This window comes from Tyto alba, unplaced genomic scaffold (genome assembly GCF_018691265.1).
Source record: "Tyto alba isolate M040663 unplaced genomic scaffold, T.alba_DEE_v4.0 Super-Scaffold_45, whole genome shotgun sequence".
In the NCBI taxonomy this organism is placed as follows: Eukaryota; Metazoa; Chordata; class Aves; order Strigiformes; family Tytonidae; genus Tyto; species Tyto alba.
Window position 1 is genome coordinate 17,053,164 of NW_024881321.1, and position 25,532 is coordinate 17,078,695.

The 25,532-nt window shown below is 39.8% G+C and overlaps 1 protein-coding gene across 7 annotated transcripts in view; it reads right to left on the reverse strand.

The window, feature by feature from the left end:
* Positions 1–660: 660 nt before the first annotated feature.
* KLF12 (Kruppel like factor 12) overlaps positions 661–25,532 on the reverse strand; it is a 247,158-nt gene continuing 222,286 nt past the window's right edge. For 6 of the 7 annotated variants that reach the window (XM_042805795.1, XM_042805794.1, XM_042805799.1 and 3 more), the window contains one exon: positions 661–9,936. In XM_042805795.1, coding sequence (XP_042661729.1) covers positions 9,755–9,936 — 182 coding nt within the window. In that variant the 3' untranslated portion in view covers positions 661–9,754. Of the gene's footprint in view, positions 9,937–25,158; positions 25,208–25,532 lie in introns of those variants that run through there. The other variant, XM_042805798.1, reaches the window with a different exon arrangement.

Genomic DNA, 25,532 nt, shown 5'->3' on the forward strand with positions numbered 1-25,532 from the left:
ATCCAGTTGTCCTAGACTGACTCAAACATAAAGGAAGCTTCTTTGTGGAACGGTCAGACGCGAGGGAGAAGCCCACAGGCCTCAAAATGGCCCTGGGAGCAATCACAAACAACAACCCCTTTCAACTAAGGGTGAAGCCGATGTTTCCCTGCGTTGCCATCGCCCTCCTTCTGTAGCCGTTCCTTCACTTCGCGGGCGCAGAGCGAAGGAATCCCCTCGGCTGCACGAACGAATTCCCTTCGGCACGCTGCACGTGAGCCCTGCCAGCTGCCCTCCTCGCAGAGAAAGGAGAGGAAGGAAGCAGAGAGAGGCAGACGCACAACTCCATTTTAAAGTACTTAGGGAACTCAGAATATATAGTAATACAAAATATTTTTATATCATCCCAGGACATTTTTGTTTATACTGCTGAGTGCTATTTTATTTGTTCCAGCTTTGCCACAGATGCACAAACACTGGGAAAGAAGAAAGAATGTCTACTCTATATGATGGCTTTTAAAAAATCAGAAAAGCAAGTAAAATCCATTTCTTATGCAAACATTCCATTAAAAAAATCACTATATGTTTATAGAAAAGATTTTTTAACAAAGGTTTAATTTAAAAAAGTTAATAACTGGGTATTCCAGAAGGTTTGAGTCATCCACAGTAATAATTAGGGGATTTGTTCCATACAAAATGCTTTATTTAACCTTCATGCCTCCATTCAGATAATTATACAAATGCATACATTTAAAGGTTTAAACTCTATTTCAATTCACAGCTCAATTCATAGGAAAGTTGAATACAGAAAAGCAATGCACCAACAAAATATGTCTGAGACACCATTAAAAACGATAACACTTGCTCATTTAAATCTTTGAGAATAGAGTGGAATAATCATCCTCTGACAGAATTTCATTAGGGGACTCCCTTTACATTATCATAGGGCAAAAATCACCATTTTACAGTAAGAGGAAAAAAAGCTCTGAGTATATTTACAATACATACACTATACATAAATACAAGAACAACACTTACATAATATTAATAAACTTATAGCATAGGTGTTGCCTAAACACTACATAGTATATAAATGCAGAGGAAACTATTGGGAAATTAGATCTTCAGATGTTTGCTTTTATTTTTGAAGAAAAATTTTTGCATTTAAAAGCTTTTGAAAAGAAGGCAAAAGAAAGACTTAAGAAACTAGTGTGTTTGCTTGCTAGCGCTGGTATTTTTATTCCTTTTAAGTGTAGGACCTCTATTGACACTATTATCTCTATGGGGTTACTGATAATGACCCTCCCTTTTGCATCTTATCTAGGAAAAAGATTGAGGTGCCGTACATACTAATTCCATTGCTGTGAAGCTTCAGTCCCAAATTAATCACTTTGTAAACTAAGGGATGTTTTTGTATTTTTACACAGGAGGATCAAATGAACACTCATTGGTACATACAACAATAACGACCTGATCAGAAGGAACAATTTGGGGCCAAATGCACCCCCATCCTTAGGATTTCATTCAACTAATGCCATAGGGGAATTTGCTTCTTCCATAAGTGACTTGGCCAAGAATGATATTTTTCATGATTGTTGATTCTTCCTGAACACAGCTGAAAGAACTTTCCAATTTAATGGTATTTTTGACCCCACATGTTGATAGCAGTGTCCAAATCTCTCTTTCACTTGAAGTGTATTAATGTGTGTGTCTGTGTGTGTGGGTTGAAGGTCTTAAAGCTGATGGTGCATGGAACTTAAGTAATTCATTACTGTCTCTGTGCATATTCTATTGCAAGTGCAAATGGGCGATAATAACTTTTTAGGGACAGACAGCAGGTCAAGAGAGCATACTGCGTAGGTGTTCAGTGGAGAACTTACATTACCAAGAAAGCTATGTATAGGACGACAAGGAAAGAAATAAACTGTGGGGATTTTTAATGAAAAATAAGATGCAAATGTAGCAGTGAAAAATAATCTGAAACCAGAAATGACAACACGAACTCTGAATTGTGAGAAAGATTAGTTCAGCAGTGAAGATTATGTCTCTATCTGTCTTTCTAAAGAAGCTCTGTACGTCTAGAAAGGCAGGGACAGGGAGAAAAGCAGTATCTGAACCTATTTCTGTATTTCACGGTTCACGCTTATGGCAATCCATCAAAGCTATCACCTGTGGTCCCCTAACAGATACTGAACTATTGTTTTTTAAATGCAGAGGTCACATCATGGAGCAAGGTTTAGCAAGTCAATATGTGAAACACCATCCACCTCCTCTTTTATGACTGGCAGCATCTTGGTTCACTGAAACCTTTGAGACTGAATGGGGGAAGATGTCGCAGGTCACACACGTGAACAACAGGACCTCAGATAATTTTTTCTATTCTTATTTTCGTAATAGCTAAAATTCACATGCCCAGTTCTGCTTGTCTGAAGGACTGAATAACTGTGTACTGAATAATCCAAAAATTACAAGGGTAACTGAGTTTATTTCATAATTTAAAGTCAGCAAGAATAAGCCGCTATAGAAGTATGCTGGCAAAACAGTAAAATTGAGGGAAAAAAAACAAAAACAAAAACAAAAACAAACAAACCACCAACTCTGTGTCTGTTTTCCAGAATGAAGGAAAAAAATCCTGGTTCATTTTGGAATGGTGAAGACAAGGTGCCCTTTCCTACGCAAGAACTAACACATGTAGGGCTGGAGTCAGCCAAACCTCCCAACACTGAGTTAGGAGGTAAGAAACCAGTGTTTCCTCTGTCCTTCTGATGACACATTTTCTGGTGCCTTCCTAAAACCCCCAGGATAATTTGTGTTCCTTCATAAGCTTCATATCTGGAGATTAAGCTCAAGATGACAGAATAAGTATATGCATGTTCTGATAGGATTATTTCCACTGGTGGCTAACATTCAAAAATAAGTTGTTACTAAACTAGTGGTCTTGTCACATGTTTAAATGATGTGGATAAATTCTAGTTTTCACATGCGAGTCCACGTGCTTTTGTGCTTTTGTGGGTTTTTTTTTTTTTTTTTTTTTTTTTGCACCTGCATTTTCTTCTGTATATGAGCATCTTTGTGCACACCCAATCCTGCCTCAGTGAATACAAACTAAATGCCCATCTTCCCATTCCAGCAGCAACCCACTGATGGCAGCAAAAGCCCAGGCAAAATGCAGAATTTTTCAAATACAAAATTCTGTCTGGATAGGTGACAGGTACAAATTTAGAGGATGGAAAGCAATCTTCCTTGGCAAAGGTATTAGGATGACCAGTTACATTTTGATCTCCAATAAATTCATTTTTAGAAACAGAAGAAGCATGAGGGATGGCATTACACTGCTTTTAAGAATCCATTAGCAGCAGTTAGTAATATATTTTTTTTTCTTATTACAGAAACCTACCAGATTTAAAACACAAAAATAATTGCAAGAAAAAAAAAAAAAAAAAAGAGTGGGAGAGTCACACCTGGCCATTTTCTTGTAAAATCAATTAGTCTATTGATGCAAATGATTAGGCCACTCAATATAAAAATCTCCTTACTCCATTTTAGGAATACTGACTTCTTGTTTGCTATTCAAATAGTCTCTAGACTGACAGTCCCCAATTTCTCAATTACTTGTCCCCAAAAGAAAGAAAAGAGATATATTTTGTCCACTCCTGAAGTCAACCAGTTCTAAGATGATATTAAATACTATGAGCATTACATGACGAATAGAAAGAAGACATAAGGTGAACTCCGTGTTTTCAAAGTTCAATGCAGAGGATTTTTTAAGAGAACCCCCATTATACCATATATCCTAAAAAAGACTCCACTGGGCTTATTGCTGGTTTTTGGATTATTTCACTAGAGAATACCCTGGATACATGGGCACATCAGACACAAATTAGGAAGAAATCCCCTAAAATACTGCTTGACAATGACTTCCATTCACATCTACTGAGAATTGATATGGATATGAGTCATTTGTAAACCAAGATTCATTTTCTTCTTACAAGTGTATGACAGATGTTATCTGAGAAAATAACTAAAACCTTTAACACAATATCTCAACATGTGAAAATACAAATGGCACTTTGTGTTTGTTTCTGTGCTGCATTATTGTTCTCCGAGTAAAATTTCATTTTCACCTTATTGTTAACAGAATTCCGTAAGTTATTGCTGTGTAAAAGTATAGGAACATCCCATCAGTTCTAATTACAGGCACTTTCAGTTTCTGTTACACCTTTTAGAATAGATTTGAGGCTATCTTGCTGAAGTGTATATGCATTTTGAATGTCACAACTGTCCCGCTACAGTTGATTTTGTTGACATACTACTGCACCTAGAAGACTAAACTCCCCTGGAATCAGCAAAGAGCAGCTGCTTATTTCAGTTCTGCAACCTTTACTCAGGATGCACTGTAGTCAGGGAAATACAAGAAGAAATAAAATCAAATGAGAGTTTACTATTATTGTATCTGCAGTTCACTGTAAAATGCCAGAAGGAAAAAAAAAACACACAAAACCCCCAAAACCTTTCATATGGTTTTCATTTCGATTAAGTGTTTTTTTCCTTTATTCAGTCAAAGACATTCTGAGCGTTGACTTATTCGACACTGAAGGACTCAGTATGACTTCACTATATTGCACGCCATCTGTGAAACAGCAAAGAAGTGGCCACTCCATTTTGCAGAGAAAACATGCTCTGGCAAAACAGAACAATTTACTTATGTTTTGTGTTTAAGCTTTGCAAGGCATTATCTTACTAGTTTTCCTGATGAAAACTAAAGAATTTTTAAAAATGCATTTCATTTAACCTATTTACACCCCATGTAAAATTGTGAGTTTGAAAATACTTTTCAACTATCACATATATTACAGAATATTTAAACTGTTACAAGTATAGTAAAATACTTTCAAGGTATTTTGATTTCTAAAGATGCAGTATCCTTATAATTACATTTTTTGTACTAAAACCTGATTTACTGTGGAAATTGATCAGAATTTAAGCATTTTCAAGATACCAATAGGCGTGACTTCATAAGCACACTTTACACAGCAACTGTTACGCTACTGCGGAACTGTGAAAATATTACAATCTTTAAAGTTCTTTGTGCAGTTCTCCAGTTATAAATCACAGGCAAGGCATAATACAGTAACATGAGCTGGTTTCTTAAGAAGGTAGTATTTTCTTTTAGCGTTTCTCCAATTCTTCCTTTTCTGTTTTTTTTTTTTTTTAAATAAACTCGTTTATTACATGCACATGGGTGGAAGCACATGGAAGTGCTGGGATTTATATGCATGAGTGTATGGATGAGCATGCGGGAGTAGGGTGGATTTACTGAACGATCTTAAGACTTGTCTGCTGTGGAAGATGCAGTTTCACAGACTGACCTTTCCAAGTCACAGTTCAAACTAAAAAATAAGTGGGATATTAATCGTGAAACTTACTCTGATTTTGAGGTACCCACCTTCAATAAAGGAGAAAGAGAGTTTTTCCATTAAACAGCATTTATTATCAGAAGATAAAATTTATAAATGGCAACTAGAATACATTTTCAATGTGGCTAATGGAAAAGGAGACTTATGATCACTGTTATTCCCATTATTAAAGGGGAGAAAGGTTGTCCAGCTATTTGTCCATGCTCTGCACTGTGAGTTTACCCCAGACATCAATATCACTGATGTAATTTCAACACTGTTAATTTTGTTATACATTACTCCAGCAAATAATCATATATACAAGTCAGTCTAAATCTATTTAATTAATTGTGTAAGCATGATAGAGAATAAGGAATACTGCATCTTCGTCCCCAAGTATAAACTGCTGTTGCAATGAGCCAATTTTACAGTGCTGAGTAAAACAGGTGCTCAAAAAATAATGACAATTTAAAATTTAAAAAGTTCTGTATCAAAGCTGCTTGCTCGTTACATTTTCCTATCATGTTGGCTTCTGGTATTTCCTGACAAATCCATTGAATCCTTTTGAAAACGTATGAAATCTGACACTTATGAAAACACATGAAATCTGACAAGGGCATAGTTTCCCTTGTAAGCTGTAAAGGGCATGGTGGATATTACCCATCCTTCAGTCACACTTAAAAGCATAAATCTATCTTTCTGAAATAATGGGACACTGTATATTTGTCCCTCTTAACTGCTCAATTAAGATGGACCTACTGTGTTGTGTCAAGACAAGATCTGGTATTTCTGCACATTACATATGATGTACGCCTTCACCATGGTTATGAAATGTCATGGACCTCTGGTGGGATACCAGGATTTTTGAGGAAACTACCCTGGAGCAATCGCCCTTGGTCTTTGCACAAGCACAGAAGTTTGGTGGGTCTGAACCACAGCCACTGAGGGAAGGACACCCTGAGAATCTGGGGGATATCAGCTCCCCATCCAAACACCCCCCTCCCACAGAGTACCTTCTCTTAAAAAACTTCTGACGGGGAAAACAAGCCAGAAAACAACCTCACAGAGTATATGGGGTCAAAATCTGCAGGTGCTGGTACAAATAAGAAACATGCCAAGAACCATACTGGGTACTTGAAACCCAGTGGTGGACTACTGCTGGTTGTGTAAATTGTCTAGAGGTAATAGCAGCACGAAAAGCCCTTACACATGTGCTGGAAAGCTTAGAGGATATACCTCCTGCCTGTGAAATAAGAAAATTTAGTGTACATTCCTTTACCTTTTGGCTTCATTCTGTTACATGTGACACGCTATGTGCCTGTGTCCCTTGGCGTGAGTGCTGCTTTAATCCTGTATCACTTTGGGGTTCCCTGAATAAAGACAGACCCTCTTTCTGTGTCAGTGTTTCCTATGCATAAAGTAATGGGCAACCAGCTGAAAGACAAGGGATTCACATAGACCAACCTTGGCCTTTTGGGAGATGAGCCTTCCCAGGGTCTGTGATACATATGCTCCTCCTTGGGGCAGTTCAGAGCTGAATGCTGAAATCTGAGGCCTCTCAGTTTCTCCTGGAGTTTTTCTCTCTTCACTGACGACAGTGGAAGCCTGAAGAGGACACTGGTCTCTTCATTACACCCTGCCTTTGTGAATAATATCAGAGACAATCTCTCTTACTGTTCCTCTTGTATGCTAACAGAACATCCTTAAGAGTTTCTGGTCAAATAAACTTAATTTTCCATGAGAAGAAAAAATCAGATTCTGAAAGGAATTCTGTATGCCATTGGGCCTTCAACTGAATTACTGCTATTCAAGTAAATAGTTGGTAAAATGTTCTTGAAAATGAAAATAATTTTATCAATTGACTTCTACTCAATCTGACTTCTTTCCCTAAACGCTGAGAATGACAGATCCATTTGAGGGGATGACACTGAAATATGTAAAAGACAGACTTCAGATGTAATCCATGAACCATCTCACGCACAACACTGACAACCAGTTTTTTAAACCAACAGCAGTAACTCTGCTGGTAGAGACCCAGTTCTGCTGCCCTGCAATGCCTCATGGCCTACCCAGAAGCCCTGATCAGCCGCAGCCTTTTCCCTCTTTGCATGGACACTTAGTGTCTCTGCTCATTTCTGATGTGGAGCCAGATACTAAAATGTTGCTGAATTTGGTGGAAGTTGATTACCAGCTTGGTTAACGGGAATTGATAGAAGTATTTTTCCCACAATGGCTGTGAATAATTTGCTTTGGGTTTCTCTGGTGACCACTTGGCAGAGGGGACCCTGAGCTTTAACAGTATTTAAGTTCTTTCAGAGCACTGATAAAGTACCCAGTACTGGGGAATATTAAGAACATATTTAAAGACAAACAAGTTCTGGGGCCTTTGAATGCTGTTACAAAGTATTATCGCAGTCACATTAATCCTTAATTAACTGTAATTCATTCAGTATCTGTATTGGCACTCTGTGCTGTTTTTTCTTGAAGATTACCTTGATTTCAGAATCTCCCCCCCAACATTACTACGGTTACTTCAGGAATCAGAAATCAATTCAGACTGGTTAAACATTTAAAAATGAACAAGTGGCATCACAAGTTTAATCTGCTCAATTCCTGGAACCGAATATTCATAATTAAATGCATTGCAAAAGACCTTTATGGATACATCTTTCATCTCTAAGCTATAAAAATCTCAACACTTAAAAAATCTTGCCAAGCCTCCTCTTTGTCAAATTTAGCTGAATAGGCAGATCCTTGTGAGGAAAGAAAACAGAAAAACACTATTCTGTTTGCATGAACAACTGATGACTAAGAGTTTCTCTCTTTCCTACATAATTCAATTAATACAAATTGGTTCACAATTATAGGGCTGTATGGGAATGATCAAGAATTTCCTTTTATTTAATCTGAAAAGGCTTGGATTGAAAATCCCAGAAGAGGCGGCCACTGGTACCCATATAAAGGGCCATTTATATCATACTAGACAGCTGGCAGAATCTTATTCCCTAACTCCCAGGGAGAAACCTAATGTCTTGCAGAGCACCACTGCAGAAACATTTCTCCTTCCTACTTACAGTTCATCCACTGACTCCTCAACAATCAGCTCTTTCCTTTATCTTTCTTGCTTTCCAGACACAAATATTATGCTTAAGGAAATCAAAGTACTTAATTGTGGTACCTAGCAGGTCAGTGAAACCATCAGAAAGATTAACTTAAATGATCGTATGTGCTATTTCTGCATATCCCCCCCTTAGGTCAGTGTGAGTAAATTATTGTCTTGAGAGCCATTTTACTCATTATTGCTTTTTCTCTGCAAGAGATGCAGCCATTTCTTCTCTGTTTTGTTTTTTTTTTTGGTACATTCAATTCCATTTCATGAATGGCTACACCACTAAACTTGGTACCAGTGAGTGTAAGATCTGACTATTTCCTTGTGTTCAAATAATGGTTGTGGGGAAGAGGATACCTGCATGAAAGAAAACTGCACATTGAGAATGGGGTAGTAGCTTTTAGATGAGGTCTTTCTATACAAATCAGAAAACGGTTCTAAATAAGTCCATGGTAAAATACAGATACTTAATAATGTACTTCCAGCAGAAATGCTGCTGCCCCTTGTTTATTTTACAGACTTCAACAACAACAACAAAAGAAAAGAAAGGAAAAAAAAAAAGATAAAAGAAAAAGGTTAAATGACTGGCGTCCTCTAGGGCATAATGACAAATTGTGGTACAATATTAAAATGCCACCATCATTATTGCAAAAGTCTGCTCAAGCGACCCTTCAGCTCTGACAGCAGGACCTCTCCAGCAGAATCTTCTTGCCTAGTCACACGCAGCTTGTCTGTAGCGCAGCTCGGGCGTAATTCTGACACTGGCCAGATGGTATTGAAAACAAGGGAAAAAGATGGGATAATAAAGGTCTAGCGGTCTCACTCTCATCATCATCATCATCATCATCATCATCATCATTGGTTTGTGATATCTAATCCTCCAATCAGCAGTGATTTTTCAGGAACAAAATGTCCGACATCAGAGAAAACATAGAAGCTATAAACATTTTTTGTCAAAGGACGCAGCATGTAAAATAATGCCCATTCCTGTAGCATTTCGGCTGCTATTTCCCAGGTGATTGTGATGACACTTTCAGGGGGTAGCCATGCTGAGGGGCAGACGGAGTTAACTTCAGATGGCGAGGAGAAGAGTGGCACTTCTTTTCCTGCTATTTTTTTTTTTTTTTTAATTTCTGTTGCTATTTTTTGTTACGGACATCAGGGAAAGCCCTGCCTGTTAACACTGTAGAGGGGGATTCAGCCCTGCTGAATTCACTCCGGGTAGTTAAGAGACCCAGCTCTTAAACTCAGCTGGAACAGGTAGCGTTTCTCAAACCAGCATGTGCCTGCGGCGGTGGAGCGCCAAGTGATCTGAGCGGGAAAAGCTGCGGTCACAGTCTGCACACTTGAATGGCTTCACTCCCGTGTGCTTGCGGTAATGCCTCGTCAGTTCGTCGGAGCGAGCAAACTTCCAGGTGCAGCCTTCCCAGGTACATTTGTAGGGTTTTTCTCCTGAGAGAGACAAAAGAAAGAGGGGAAGGGGAGAAAACAGGTGGTGACTTTCCCCTTGTTGCTCTTAATCCCCGCAACCCCCTCTGCACGCTTCCCTTGAACACCCACTGCCTAGGGGTTGCTTTAGGCCAAATTACACAATTACGAGGTACTGAATCTGCTGAATATAAGGAAAGGGCCTTGAGATTTATAATTTCTATGGCATTCACATGACTAAGAAAATCAACAGGATTAAGGCAATAATATAGATCCTACCTTGCAGGGGTGATGTGGGGATTAACATCAGGACAAAGGCCTGTGTAATTATTCTCATGATTACCGTATGGGTTTGCTACCCTCATCACGTCGGGCTACACTTTCTCCCAAAATGGCCAGGTTACCTGGTATTTCAGCAATTTATCACGGGCTGCCACAGACTTCCAATTATTTTTATGACTTTTATGAAGGTTTCTAATTATTTAACACTGCAGGACATTTCTTAGCAAGCTGTTAAAAAAGAACTATGATTTCCCAAATAAACACAAAAATTTAATTTGTAAAACATCCTCTTTATTGGACTTTCAGTAAAATTAGTTTTGCATGTAAGATGTTACCAGGAATGGTGTACAATTTTAAAACGTACTCAGTCATGGGACTTGCACAACACTTGATAAATACTTGTTTACTTCAATGAGTTCAGACTTGGGCTAAGCATAGATTTTTGGAAAATCCCTCCCTCTGCTTTTTATGTAAGGGTAAGCATGATGCATGCCTCACGTTCTGTATTGTGTCATGTCAGAGGAGAAGATTAATACAGCAAAACTGGATTTTGTGCTTTCATAAAGCAAACTCTTACAAAAGCCCATTTTTGCCCTGTTTGTAGGCTATCACTTATTTCTGATTTCTATCACCAGCCCTCAATGTCTACATGTTAAATGCTCTTGGCAGTTACCTTGATCCCACAGTCAAGCATGCACCAAAACTGAGGAAGGGAAACTGTGTGAGGTCTGTATGTATCCACTGTTGGCGTGTCAAAAATGATTTTTTACCTCCCCTTCTGAAACCAGCTAATCACAACCAGGACAATAAAAGGGCACCTCTGCAACAGCTATTTCCTTCATCAGGCACCATCATTCCTCAGTTATTTATTATCTCTTATGAATCGCAAACAGCTTGCAAGAAACTATTGCAATTACACGAACCAGTGACGCAACACTTGCTTTGTCATAGGCAGCACCTCCCTCCATGCATCTGTTCAAAAGTCAATAAATGCTCTGCTGAGAGCCCACAGCTTCAAAAGAAAATTCCCAAGAAAGAATATCATCACAAAGTTCAAACAGTCCTGAAAACTCCAGCTGAAAGGGCCATGGGTGCCTCTGTAAGGAAATCGGATGCTGTACAGGCATGTCAGCAGGGTTGTCAGCAACATTTGAGCTCCTTGGGTTGGTACCTTCTGTGCACCATCTGGGTTGTGCTGCAGTTTTGATGTCAGACGGGGGTGGGAAACAGTTGCTGCTAGGAGAACCCAGCAACCCAGGCTCTGAGGTGACCACAGCCCATAGCTGCACCAGCAGCAACTTAGCCTAGACAATTTTATAGTCCTCAGCCAAGCCAAGCACCAAATAGTGTTCATTGCCCTTGGGTGGCCGCAGTGCTGGGCGCCTGGAATCCGGCAGCTGCTGCGAGCTGGACGGGCACGAGCTACACAGCAGATGGTGGGTTGCGTGCTCCTGCCAATGACACAGTGCTACAGAACGCACTCAGATTTGCCACTGAACTGTCTTACATACTTATCCTTGCCGCAAACAGTTGGTGCGGAGCACTGTACAGGTACCCCCACTGAGCTTGGCAGGACTATCCTAATGGTCTCATCACACGGCATCGATGTTTACAAGTGGAGCGTTTGCCCCGTCCATCCTCAATGTATTTTTAAACTCTCTTTTTGTTTAGACTCTGGATACTGCCCTGGCTGGTTTCTTTCATCACAGAGAATTCCAAAGCAGAGTGGGGATATTTCTTCGGCTTCGGATTCTTATTTAAAATCACCTGAAATTCTAAGTCTCTCTCACCGCGAGATCCTTCCCCTGCAATAGCCTCTGGCACACAAATTCCCAGATCTTCTTTCCCTAGGTAGAAGAGAAACGGAGAACCCTAAGCAGGAAGGGATGGTTGTTGAAAAAGAAATACCAGAAACAGTTTGTTCATTCATTATAACAGTATCACTTGGGGTAAGAAAGTCAGCTGATGGAGGGATGTGAGGGCAGGTCACTTGGCTGGAGTTCCCAGGTGTTGCTTCCAGCCTCCCTCCTCAATGAGTCCTACTTACCCAGCCCCTACAGAGCTATGCGAAAGGGACAGGACTAACCACATTCCTCTCAAGCTATTTACACCACTGAAGGAAAATCACTCTCACAAGCTCAACCTAAGAAGACCTTTCATTATTTTCAATTAAACACATGCGTAAAGCATAAGAATGAAAAAAACAGGCAAAGCAGCATTACTCTGAAGACATCCACTCATATGCACCCTAAAAAAGCCACTGTAGAGAAAACTGTCAAAGACATCATTTTTCATTAAGATTAATCAACAACATTTTATGCAAACCTAATTTTTAGGTGAAGAATAGTAATATCACTTTTCTGTTAAACACCTACATTATCTGTGGATAGACAGGTGCTAGAAAAAAAACATTCTTCATAGGCACTACTATACTAACTCTTAACCCTTTGTTTGGTATCATTCCCTACATGAAGACTGACCACTGAGTATGTAAAAACCAGAAGACCCAGGAGTTCAAAGGACAGAGAAGGGACCAACAGGAGCACAATTGCTAGAGGATGGGAAGCTGGTGTCAGGCATCACACACCAGCTTTGGCTGATGAGCTTGAGAACTCGTAGCTGAAATTCTCGGTACAATCAACAGAGAAACTGGACCTCAGCAGAGCAACTCAGAAAGCAGTGAGTGAGGTGGAAAAAAACAATTTGTTAATTGGAAGAAACTAGCCCCAGTGCTTATATATATATATATATATATATATATATATATATATATATATATATCCATTTCAAGACTGGATTGCAGTGGAGTTGAAGTCAAATACTCAATCATTTTGACTCAGACACTTCTGCCTCTGTGTGAGCACTTGAGCTTAAGTGTCTAAGAAACTCTCAGGATCAAAGTGTGGGCACATTTCAGCTCCTTCGATGGGTCAGCAGCTACTGGAGCAGGGGTGCAGAGTTATTGTCACGTACCCAGACACTCAAATTCTCATTCAGCTCTAAGGAACTAAAGCAGGTGTGCGAGTCTTGCCCAGGGTAGTGGAAACACGAGAATGAAGGAGAAGACAAAATAGTGGACAGTTTTTGGAAAATGGTAGTAAAGAGAGCTGCAGACAGAGACTAGAAACCTGCAGCAGTTAACATGAGGAGAAAAAGAGAACTGAAAAAACATAAAACCCTGTTAGTTAGTTCCATCTTCTGAATCTGTAAAATTTTAGACTTGAAGAAGTTACCCATTTAAAAATAAATGTCTGAAGCTGTGAACATTTTCACAGGAGCTGACCCTCTACTTCTGCACTTGTCTTTGACAGCTCTATTGTTTTGTCCTGAAACCTGACAAAAAGATCCCAAAACACAGAGAAATTGTATTCTGATGCTATTTCGCAGCTTTGTCCTGCAATACATGTATAGTGAACAGTATGCCATGATGGGCATTTACATGAATCAACAGGGATCTTGGAGCACGAAAAAGTTCTTCTAGACATTTCCCTGTAGAAAATTAGTATTTTCTATTGTTTGGGGAAGTTAATTATGAAGTTTTAAAGGTATGACTCAATGCCCCAAATGGAACTAGTAATTTTTTTAATCTTCTATTAACAAAACATCTAATTCTAAGAGCTCTCCAAAACCTTGCCTTTTGTAGTCCAGATACCACAATCCAAATTAGTTTAATTACTTTTACCATATTATTTTTCGTACCCTACCATGACTCCTCTCACTTAAGCGCTTAAGAACACAGTTACAACAGTTACTCATTAAATCTCCCTAAACTCAAGCAAATAATGAATTAATAATGCTGAATAATAATCACTGTTCTGCCAATCCTTCCAAAATTTTCCACCCTACCCACAGCCCAACATCTGTCTTCCTGTATTCTTATTCATGTACTCTATCATTCACCCAAGGAAATAAACCTCTCTCAAACTTTTACTTTACAACCCGATGACATTCACATATTCCTTAAAAAAAAGCCCTGTGCAGGTACCAGCAGGAGACCATGCCATGTAAGAGATGAAGGGATGAGGGTCTGTTCTACCCTGGGCAGAATTTCCCACGCGGTATGTTCCTCTGCAGTTACCCTCCGCCCAACAACTAGCTGGTATTGTGGTATTTGATGCCAGATGCTTCAAAGACAGGCACCACAAAAACACCATTTAAATAGTTATGGGTTATTCTGCCAGCAGGGAAACTGCTCTGGAGCTCCAGGAAACAGAGCCAGGCTTATGTTCCCTAGGCAAGGAACTTTATTTACTGAAATTGCAGATGCCTTATGTACTCCCTGTGCACTTGCAGATCCTTTCATTTGTGTATTATTTAAGCTTCATTTATTCATCAGTTTAGCAGGCTTTTGGCAACCATGTCATTAAGTAACAATGAGGTAACGTGGTCTACTACCAGGACAGAAGACAACCTGGTGAACAAGTTCTAAACTGATTTCTTTCTCTGTCATAAACTCATCTCTCTTTCTGGTATTACATGAGTGCCATGTGCCTTCTTGTTTGTGTCCTCTTCGGACATTCCCATCTATCCAATTTTTCTGCGCATGGAATTGTCACCATGACTAATACATCACTTCTCTGTAGCCTCTCCCTGCTATGGTACTCATCATTTTGACACATGGGTAACATTTTTATTTCAAATAAGAGATAACCAGAAAATAAACATAAGGGACTGTTCAGGGGTACAGGCTTAGCCATCTAGTCAGATTTTTCTGTATTTAAGCTTTCATCACCCTGTGAAAGAGCCACGTGCTGAAATTTCACTTTTGAGAAGGCCAAAGTCAGAAAAGCACTTGGAAACAAAACTTGATTTATAGATCTGTGTAGTGTTTCCAGCATGGGAGGGTGGGAGCATAGGGAAGATTCCATCCCTCTCTCCACTCACAAAAATGGGTTTGAGTCAAACTTGCATAGTTTAATAGGTGACACCTGCCCAGCCCGGCTATCTACAGCCACATCTTTATACACTCAGTTTCTACTGTCATTACTCTTGGAGGAGTATTCCCCACATAAAACCAGAGGGAAGTCCTAAGGATTCAGCCCATAACAAGTTGAAAGAAAATAAATAATGCAACATGCATGCCCCTGCCTAAGCTTGATGATGTTAAATTTTCTAGTCAAAGTCAACAGATCTGCAGCTTTGCAGGGTCGAGGACATCTGGTCATTCCTGGTTTGGTTTCTGCTACAGGATATTATGCAATATCTATAAGGTGTAGTATTTATGTCAGCTGGTTTCAGCTCCCACATAAACACCAGAATCATTCTGAAACATATGGGACAGTCACGGCTGCACCCATACTGTAGGACTCTGGAAGGGGAAATCATAAATTGAAAATCACAAATGATGGCTAATTAGATTTTGCATTTCTACTAAAAATATGCAATTTCAGGCAGAAAAGAATCTTTTTACAGCAAAACCACTATCTGATAATGACCATCCTCAGGCACTCCCAGAGGAAGAGTGCAGCTTAGCTTTTAGACACAGGGGAAAGGGAGAAATGACAACTCTTATGTTTTGTGTGATATTTTTATTAGCATAATTTTTTAATGAAAAAGCATCAGAGCACTTATAAAGCACTTTCCAACTTCAAAGTGCCTTATAAAGCTTTTCTTTAAATGTAATCCTTCATAAAAGTCTGCCTTTGTAATAGCACTGCGTAACAAATACCATGTCCACTCTGCAAGTAGGAAAACCAACACAGCGAGCATCAGCAACCTTCCCAAAACTGCAGAGAAAGTGAACAGCAATGCTATGACTCACATATTAGGAACACCTTACTTTCTGTAATGAAACTGCATTTCATCCCTTTAGAAGTTTCATCCCTTTAAAAGTTTGAAATATTTTCAATCATTTTGATATGAAAATCCAATTCAATTATTTAGATGTCTTTCTGAAGGTCATTTGGGATTTCTTTCCAAGTTACTGATTCACTAGATTTCTTTGGTGAACATGGTGAATTTGACTTTTGTGTTTCAGTATTGTCAAAATATGCAAATAAAATATCCTTCTGGGAAGAGATTAAAGTTTCGTATCAGTTGAGCAAGTCTGGGAAAACAATTTCTACGAGCCAAATGGGAATATACCGTGCTGCCTGTGACATGTCTTGAAATTCAGGTTTTTTATTCCTTGTTCTCAGTCTGACTTAGGCAAAGCACAGGGACTTGGTTTCTTCATGTGAAAACTGGGAACAAACAATTTCTCCAATTTGAAAATACAGTAACAACCTCCACTCTAAAACAAGAGACAATTTTGGTAACTCTTGAACCGATTATTTACACTCTCCACTTCTGATAATTCAGGCGCGAGTCCTTTTCTCACATCACAACACACAATTACCTTCTCATTTCACTGCACTGCTGCGCCTGGGCCCTATTTGCCATTCTGGCCCTTCTTCTCACTCCCTCTGCAAGACCAGTACTAGTTCAGCAACATTACCTCTTTCATTCTCCTGCTATTGTCCCACATGCCCCTCTAGGTATTCAGCTGCTTCAGTTTGCTGCTATTTTAAAACAAATCCCAGGAAAAAAAGCCTTTGTGACCAGACTCACAAAATTCAATTCTCTGTAATTTAAGAAGGCAAATCCATTACATCGGTCTCAGCCCTGTTCTGTCACTGCACACACAGGAGAGAAATGAAGAGAGGGAATCCAAGGAACTTCTCTTACCCATTTTATGTTTTTGGGCTTCTGCACAGATTTTGCCCACAATGGGACATACCTAGTACTACGTGAGATACAAATGAATTAACATTCTGGAAAAAGGATTAGTTACGTATATTGCCAAGGGCATTGCTGATGTAAAATGATAAATGTAGTTCCTGTAAAAACAGAAAAACCAAACATTTTTGGAAATGTGAAAGGACTCTTCCTGTGTACCTAAATCCAGGAGCCAGACCAAATCCCAACAGTAGATGGCAAATAGCATTTTATTACCTTTCCTGATAATTTTTTCCTGCATTATGTGGTATATAAAGAAAGCACTTGAGTATATGTTAAGTGTGTGTATATACACTTAAATAAATATATATATATGCAAACATATATATAGTGGAAGATGGCATGAAGTTTTCTCCCTTCCTCCAGCCACAGTAAATATATGACACTATCAAATTTCCAGTGCTGTGGGCAAGGCTGAGATTTTTCCTTTTATGGCAGCCTTCACTCACAAAGGTATTTTGGAAAGGTGATGCAACAGATCTGTACTTCTATCAGCGGTCAACTGCGTGGAGGGTGCCAGCAGACCTGCACACCAACTCTCTTCTTTCTTTAACTAGGGTGCTGCAGGCCTGAGTTTTAGCCTGGCCTCCCCAAACAAAATGCTCTTCCTTCATTGTGGTCCATAACTGCAAGGGAGACACCAAACAAGTGACACTTCCCCTCCATCTGCCTACAATTCTGTTACTGTCACTCCTGGATGTTCCAGCGATTGCTCCACCATGTTCATCAAGAGCAGTACTGAATTTTCTCAGTATAAAAGTTAAACCTTCCACTACCTGTAACAAACAAAACAACAAACAACCCCCCAAAGAAATAAACAAACAAGCAAAAAAAGAGAAAAAGGCTCCAAGGGATGAGCTTTGTCTCACTCAGTTTTGCACAATGGATTATTTGTTGTTTGCACTGTGCTAAAAGTCAGTCTCAAGAAGAGGCTGGGACCCTGGTGTGCTGGGCTGTCTCAGAAACAGAGCATTAAAAAATCCACCTCTCATTTAAGTAAATGAGTTGTGAATGGAGTTAAACTTCTCAAATGAAGAGATACCAATTTTTATCACTGTAAAAGGCAGAATAAAAATACATGATACCAAAGAAAAACATTAACTGACAAAAATACACAACAAGGGAAAAGATCATTAGTGTTAATGTGATCAAGATACCACTATATTTCATATCCTATGTGGAGAAAACACTGAAGAGCAGAAAATAACCCCGTGTCCTACCCAGGTGCCATCTGATCATTTTCCTTTCCCATGAAACAAGAACCTTTGGCAAATTTTCCCTAGTTTTCTACCTACTTATTTGCAAAAAAAGAGAAGATTGAAAACACTAGCTTTCAGGCTCTACCTCTTGTTTGCTTTTAGTCATGGAAAAAAGAAATCAGAAAAAGAAGAAAACCTGAATAAAACATTAAAACAAAGGCTTTTGTGAAGCTTACGTGCAGTTTTGAGCATGCTCCACCCTCAAAGACCGTGTTTCAGAGTGAAGACTGCCCTGACAAGGACAGGGTAGGCACAAGCAACTCCAGACACACTTCCCAGAAGACACGGCATACCAGCAGTAATGGGCATTTCAGGAGCAAGTTGCTATCCTGTTCCCTCTGTTGGGGACTGAATGGGCTGCAAGTGTTAATGTCCTTGGAAGCCCTGTACTGCATATTTACTCCTCCAGGTCTGGGTGCAACATCTGGGAAAGCATTTTTGGAGGGAATGGGAGTAGAGAGGTCTTTCTCGCCTTCATGCCATGGCAGGGCTACACATGGTAGACCACAATCACGCCTGAGACCTCAGATGAACTGCAGTTCTTTGGAGGTAGAATATTAAGTACTAAATGGTTTGCTTAGAGAAAATTTTATTCTGCATAATGAAATTATCATTATTCCCTCGTGCCACACACAGACAAAACACATATGCACCCCATATTTACAAAGTCAAGGGGCACTGTTGCAAATATTTTTCATAACCTAGAGACTGAAAGCAATCACAGACGCAATTAGACTTGCTTTCCCATCAAAGTGCCTTGGAATAACCACGTGGGCACTCTTCCATATCGGCACAGCATCAGACCTACAATGCAGAGGAATGACTCCCCATGTGTAAGGTGAATTCAGCGCTCGCAAAATGCGCCAGAAATGAAATCATTTAACTTTCCACAGAGCAGCTATTGGAAGAGAACTGGATGTACAAGCTCCTTGTGGTGTGGACACCTGCCCGTAAGTAGCTGGACTCAGACAACTATCTCACTACGTTCAGAGGTTCCTATTTCTGAACATCACCTTACTAGGCTGTGGTGGCCTTGGTGAGCCTGCCTTTATGCTCTGGTACATATTGCACCAGCAATCATTTGCTTTTAAATATACTTCTGTCCTGAAATGTGAATCCCGTCACATCAATGGGATTAGGCTGAGGCTTCAGCAGCCCTGTTTGTTAAATAATCTGTTTATCTTCTAAACAGAAACTGCATGAAGAAAGAGCAGAAAAGCTAGAAATGAAAACTTCCATGAAATATACTGGTTTCCCCATTGGAAAGCTCTACTGTTTATTGAAACTGGCAGTAAATTTTAAACACTAAAAGAAAGTATTTCTTAAAAAATAAAAGCATCACCCAATACAAATAGAACCTCCTATTTTACTTAAAGCAAATTCATTTTTAAATTGGCTTTGTTTATTTAAATTCCCAGTTTCTGGAACAGCATGTGAACCTGCTGTTGAAGCTTTTTTCACCTGACAGATTTATGGTGGAGGAGGGAGAACTCTGAGATAAGGGCCTAGGAAGGACGCAGGACATGAGAAAGAAAAGCTGGGCTTCTACAGAGTGAGTCTGGAGGGTAGGTGACAAGGAGGTGTTAATTTTAAAGTAGGCCAAAAATTTACACAGTTCAAGTCAAATCCAGAAGGATTATTTTAAAAATGTTGCTTCCTCCCAATATTTGCCTAAAGAAGGGATTACAAACCTGTAAATATCTCTCTGGAACTTATAGCTAGCAAGAGGCACTAAACAGACCTTAAGAAAGCAACAGGTAATGAATGGAGTTTTAAAACCTACAGAGCAAAAATAACTTTTTTGGTGCCTCTGACTTCTTAAGTCCGCTCTGAAATTGCTCAAAGGAAAATGTGAACAAAGACTAATGACAGGGGCCCTTTCATATTAAAATAATATATGGAGCAACAGTGAGTGAGAGGAATGCAATGTTTGAAAAAGCACAGACTAAATAAAACACCCATGTACTCACTAGCCCTCTCTCTTCTAGGGTGGTGTCTCAACTCAGCTATAAAAGAACATCTTGGGGAGGAAATGCTGTCATTTTCTCAGGTATAAAACCGTATTTCTGAGATGTTTACTCGCTCCATGTAATGGCACTGAAGACCCCCTGACACTGACAAATAGGCTTCATTATGTCTGTGGCAAAGGTATTTGCTCTCATCTCTCAGCAATGATATAGGTGTTGATCAAGGACAAAGCACCAAACGCTAAAAAATTCATTTGCCCTGGGGGCTATATTCAGCCTGCTTCTGTAAGTGCCTAACAAAGCAGCCATATCTTTCTGCAGCAGTGGGTACTGAGAAGAGTGCATCAGGCCTGGGGCTGCCTGGGGCTCATGGATGAAAAGCAGCAGTTGCAGCCCAGTACCTGAGACCCACAGAAAGTGCTCTGGTTACAGCCCTTGCCCTCCTCCACCCCTTCGAGGCAGGAGCAAAGCCATGGCTGTGGCTATACAATGCCCTACACCCACAGACTAAATCTATTCCCACTTTATGCCAACTGGAAAGTCCCAGGCTTTTGCTGCCATTGACCCCAGAGATCCGCTCTGACACATTTCTCCAGAAATTCCTAACTAATGACTGAAATAAGGTTGCACAGAAATACAGAATGTTGATTACTCCTATGATAAAAGAAAATCATACAAAGGTGAGAGACAGGGATAAATCTCTCCTGCATCAGACATTGTAAAATTACGTCCCACGTAATCTTAAAGCAGGTATCTTCTTTCTTTATTGACTACTTCTGGATGAATCACACATGGTGTTTTAAACTCCTTGGGCTTCTCCACATGTTAAGAGGGTAGCCACAACGGGCTAGAACTGTACTTAGCTGTGAGCAACTTTAGATGTGAAATCCAAGACAAATCAAATTTCCCTTTAAATGACCAGGTAGTTGGTTAGATTTCCCAGGTCACAGTACTGCTTTGGGCCACATTCACACCACGCTGTGTGCTCTGCATACTTTGAGAAAAGGAAAGAACTTTAAATCTCCTCCACATGTATTATCCATTATATGTTTCAAATCCCTGTGTTCTTCACCAGGCCCCCTAACTGACAGCATAATTTGCCTCTTCAATTTACATAATATGCCTCAAATTTACATGCTCTTCCTATTTAAGAGGAGACAGATGATGTCTATGAAAACTGGATCACGATATGCAAAGGTTAGCTTTGGTACCAATAGGCTCGTGATTCAGGTTAAACCTGAACACTGCACAGTGGGATTTGCAGACTAAGTAGCCTGTGGATGAAAAGTGCAAGTAGCTTTTAGTAGTGTCAGCCAGTGGGACAGTTTGTCCATGACTGGTTGCACCACCCCACATGTGCCCTGGGACATCACCCACGGCCAGCAGCCACTGCCCTGAAGGGTCTCTGTTGGTAGCCAAAACCTGCCACCTTTTGATAATCATGCTTTTCATTATTTAATGTATTAAGAAGGCAACTGAAATCAGTAAGAATAAAGACGGATTTGTGTGTGTTTCATACGATCACTGTCATCTATCCGAAAGGTGTTTTCACTTTCTAGTGTCTCCTTCGCACTCTTACGGCAACTAGCTCAAAGGGTCCTGGATGTTTGTTCTTGTTTTCCCTCTTCTCTTGCCCTAAACCAGACTCCCCTGTCCTCTCATCTTCCCATACACACTTTATCCACAACTATTATGTTGATTGAGGCTACAATGAAATATATTATCTCACCATATATTATCTCACCAGAGATTTTACTGCCTTGCATTTGATCTGATAAATGACTTCACTTCAGGGGTCTGTCCTGCTGTCTTTACCATATCTAGGTCATGAATCTATTTCTATTATAGGTACAGATGACTGAAAAGTAATGACAAGTTCCATGAAATTTTGCAGGGAAATTGAAAACATTTTTGACTACTCTGCAGTCTTCCACTATCATTTCAGAAACATCCAGTCAGCTAGAGAGGAGGTCAAGATGTATGTCCTCAGTTTTATGGCATGAAAATATCTGCCTGCTTTTTGCCAAAATAATGAAATTATTTAAAGTATTTTACAGTTTTCCCAGAGCCATGATTTCCAGTTTCACGAGCTTCACAGATCAGTTATTACAGTCTGTTTTTTTATAACCCATATCAGCCTCTCAACAGAAGGCATGGATTTGACTCTTTGATTTACATAAAACCTATTAGATTTTCATCATCTCTTCAGAGGGAACAGAATCTGTAGATCTTTCACAAACCAGGGCAAGTAGAAAAGGAAACAGCAATTAATTAAGATAAATTTAAATATTTTTAGAATGAAATTTTGATGGAGGAAAGAAAACCACAGTGGAAGAAACTACTATTATACGTAAGTCTGCAACGCTTAGTTGCCCTACTCGAAGTGTCAGTGGCAACTTTAGTACTGCCTAAAAGGCCTGAAATAGCCATTATATATCATAAAACAACACTACGGTTGTTTCCCTCTCCATCTTCAAAGTAAAAGCAGCAAACTGAAGAAGGCGAGGCCCCACCAGGGCTGCACGGGCGCAGACCTCACGAGGAACAGCAGGTACAGGTCCCCCCAGCCCTGGGGCTGACACCAGCACCGACGCTGAGCGCAACACAGACATACGCAGACCAAGAATGCAACCCAGGGCTGCTGGTTTTCCCATTTTTAAAGATTACTCATTTGTAGAGTCACACATTAGTAATTTTCTTTAAGTTCACTGAAGCAGAAACTAACTCAACACAACTATGGTGAGCCAATTTCTCACAGTTTCTCCTTGAGGAAAGAGTTGATAAACCTGAGCTGCGAGATTGCCTGTGAGCCCCGAAGGCTCTCCATCACACCCGATACCTCCTGATAGCTGTATGTGACGATTTGGCAAAACAACAACAAGAAGCTGATAGTAGAAAGAGAAATTTAATACCAGTGCTTGTGATTTATGAAATGATCTAACTATTACAGGTTTCACTTGCAGTTTTCCTAGTTGGAGAGTCGATACGTAATTCAAGCTCGCCCCCCAGTGGACTCCATGCCCACACCGGTACATTGAGTTTTGAAGACACTGGTGAGAAGTATTGGGGACACAAAAGACAGCGTACTTAAACAAACCAGGCTTATTCAAAGAGAATTAAATTCAACTGTTACAATCTATACCATTTGTTTCCGTTTTTAATTAAGATTAAAACAAGTATACTTTCTAACCAACAAAGTTGTTGATCCTGTCAAAATATTGCACTGTTTTTCCTCCTGTACCCAAACGACTGCCAATGTTTTAATGGCTATTTATATAGAGTAAATGAAGGAAAAAAAAAGTTCTCAAACGCATCCTGCTGAGGTAAACAATTGTCAGCAAGATCAGCCTGCTTAAAAAAAAAAAAAAAAAAAAAAAAAAGTCCAGATTATGCAACACTGAGTTTCTGTGAGCTTTTCTCAGAAAGTTTCCTACTGAAACTTGCTCACCCTTGCGTGCATAGCTGTCATACTTCATTTATACTTATCCAAAACTGCACTAATTACTGTGGGTCATACATGAATAATTAACTTCTTTTGCCTGAAGCAAAAATAAAGGTCAAGATAAAAAATGTAAAATGAGATTGATATATGGAGTATGCTCATGGGCAATGGTACATTTAAGTCTGAATATACCAACTTCTTACCAAGACCTGAGAAGTGTTCCGTAAAGCACGCTTAATTTTAACAGCATGACACAGATTTTCTCACTGGCACCATTGGCTAAATTCAGCATTCACCTTCTCTCTCAACTACACTTACTTTGCAGCAGGCGTGAAGACATGACAATATAAAGCAGTTAACAGCTGACCATTTAATGAAGTTTCTTGATTTGATGTTATTTCCTTTTCTCCCTGAAGGAAGAAACCAACATCCAACATGACTGCAAAATATTTCAGGCAGCTGCCTTTTGGAGTGGGGATTAATTTCGGCCAGCTAACAGCCCGGTAGGTATCCAGGCTTCTTCCGTGCTCAGCAGTGAAAGATGCAAGCCAATCCCTGGGTCTCCCTGAAGAGGGATTAATGTGCCCCAGAGGTGCCAATCCCTCTTCTCTGACTACCCAGAGATCCCAGACAGATAAGCACAGCCTAGACACCCAGCTGCCAGGGAACCAAGGCTGGAGAGATGGACCCTACGATTACAGCAGATACAGAGACTCCCTTCGTGTTGCTGGAAAGTTACAGCTGCAAAAACTGTAATTACCAACACCATTTCAAGACTTCAGTGCCTAGTTTTGACCACCTTAAGTGCACATCCTGAGATTCATCCGTGCAGACTATCTAACACTGATTTGGGTGTGTTACCTGCAAGCGCTGGTCTGCCATGAGATCACTAATGAATTACAGACTCGTGACAAATGTGATTCTCAGTGTTTTAAAATGTCGCAGCAGAGAAGAGCCTTCTGTATTTCTTGGGTGTGACATTTCTGAGGTTGTCTACATCTAGTTTTGTAACTCAGTTCCTTACACGATGCTTGCTTACACTCTGGGGTTTGTCAACCACCTTGCAGGCTAGAAAAGAGTGACCTTGCTGTGGTATAAGCACATAAGTGACATTTTTGGTTCAAACCAAACAGTCTATTGTTTTCATGCCTCTGCTGGTCTCTCTGCCTTCTAATCTGCTCCAGCCATATAGTGCTCGAAAGGTGATACAGGCAAGAATAGGTAAATAACTTAGAAATCGGGGCAAGGAGAAGGAAAGTGATATGGTAAGGTTAGTTTGGGATGACAGAAGTAGAACAAGAATGACAGAGAATGAGGTGAAAGGGTAAGAGTATATAAAATATATCAGAAATGGAGGGATGAAAGACCACATTGAAGACAGAAAAGAATAGGGAAGAGGGAAAAAGAATTAAGACAAGACATGATAAATCAAGACAGAGGAGAAAGCACAAGCATTAATGGGATGATACAAAGGAACTAGAATAATTGGCCTAGAGGGAAATGTAATGAAATTCTCAGGTCACCAGAACATATCTGCTGTTTAAGGAAGGGACTCTTACCTTACAGAAATTGGTTTAGTAGGGGGTATTAGGATGGAGCCTTGTTCAGTATTCCTCTCAACAAAAGTCCTACCAACCAAAAGACATATTGGAAAGAGTGATGGAGACATGGCCTCATTTGAAATGGAGAAGCCATCACTTAATTTTTTAAAATAAAGTCTCATACTCTTTAGAGTTCATCACACCACAGAAAGTGCAGCAGATTCTCAGTAAAGAACATTGTGCTACATGCTGGCTAAACACCATCTTTTCTCCAAGGAGTTACAAGAACACTGAAGTACATTAAGAGCAGAGAGATCAATGAATTTAATTTAAGCAAATCAGCATCAGAGTAAGAAACAGCATTGAAACTCAGATCATTCTCTCCATTGCCTTTCTAGCCATTCAAGTGTTC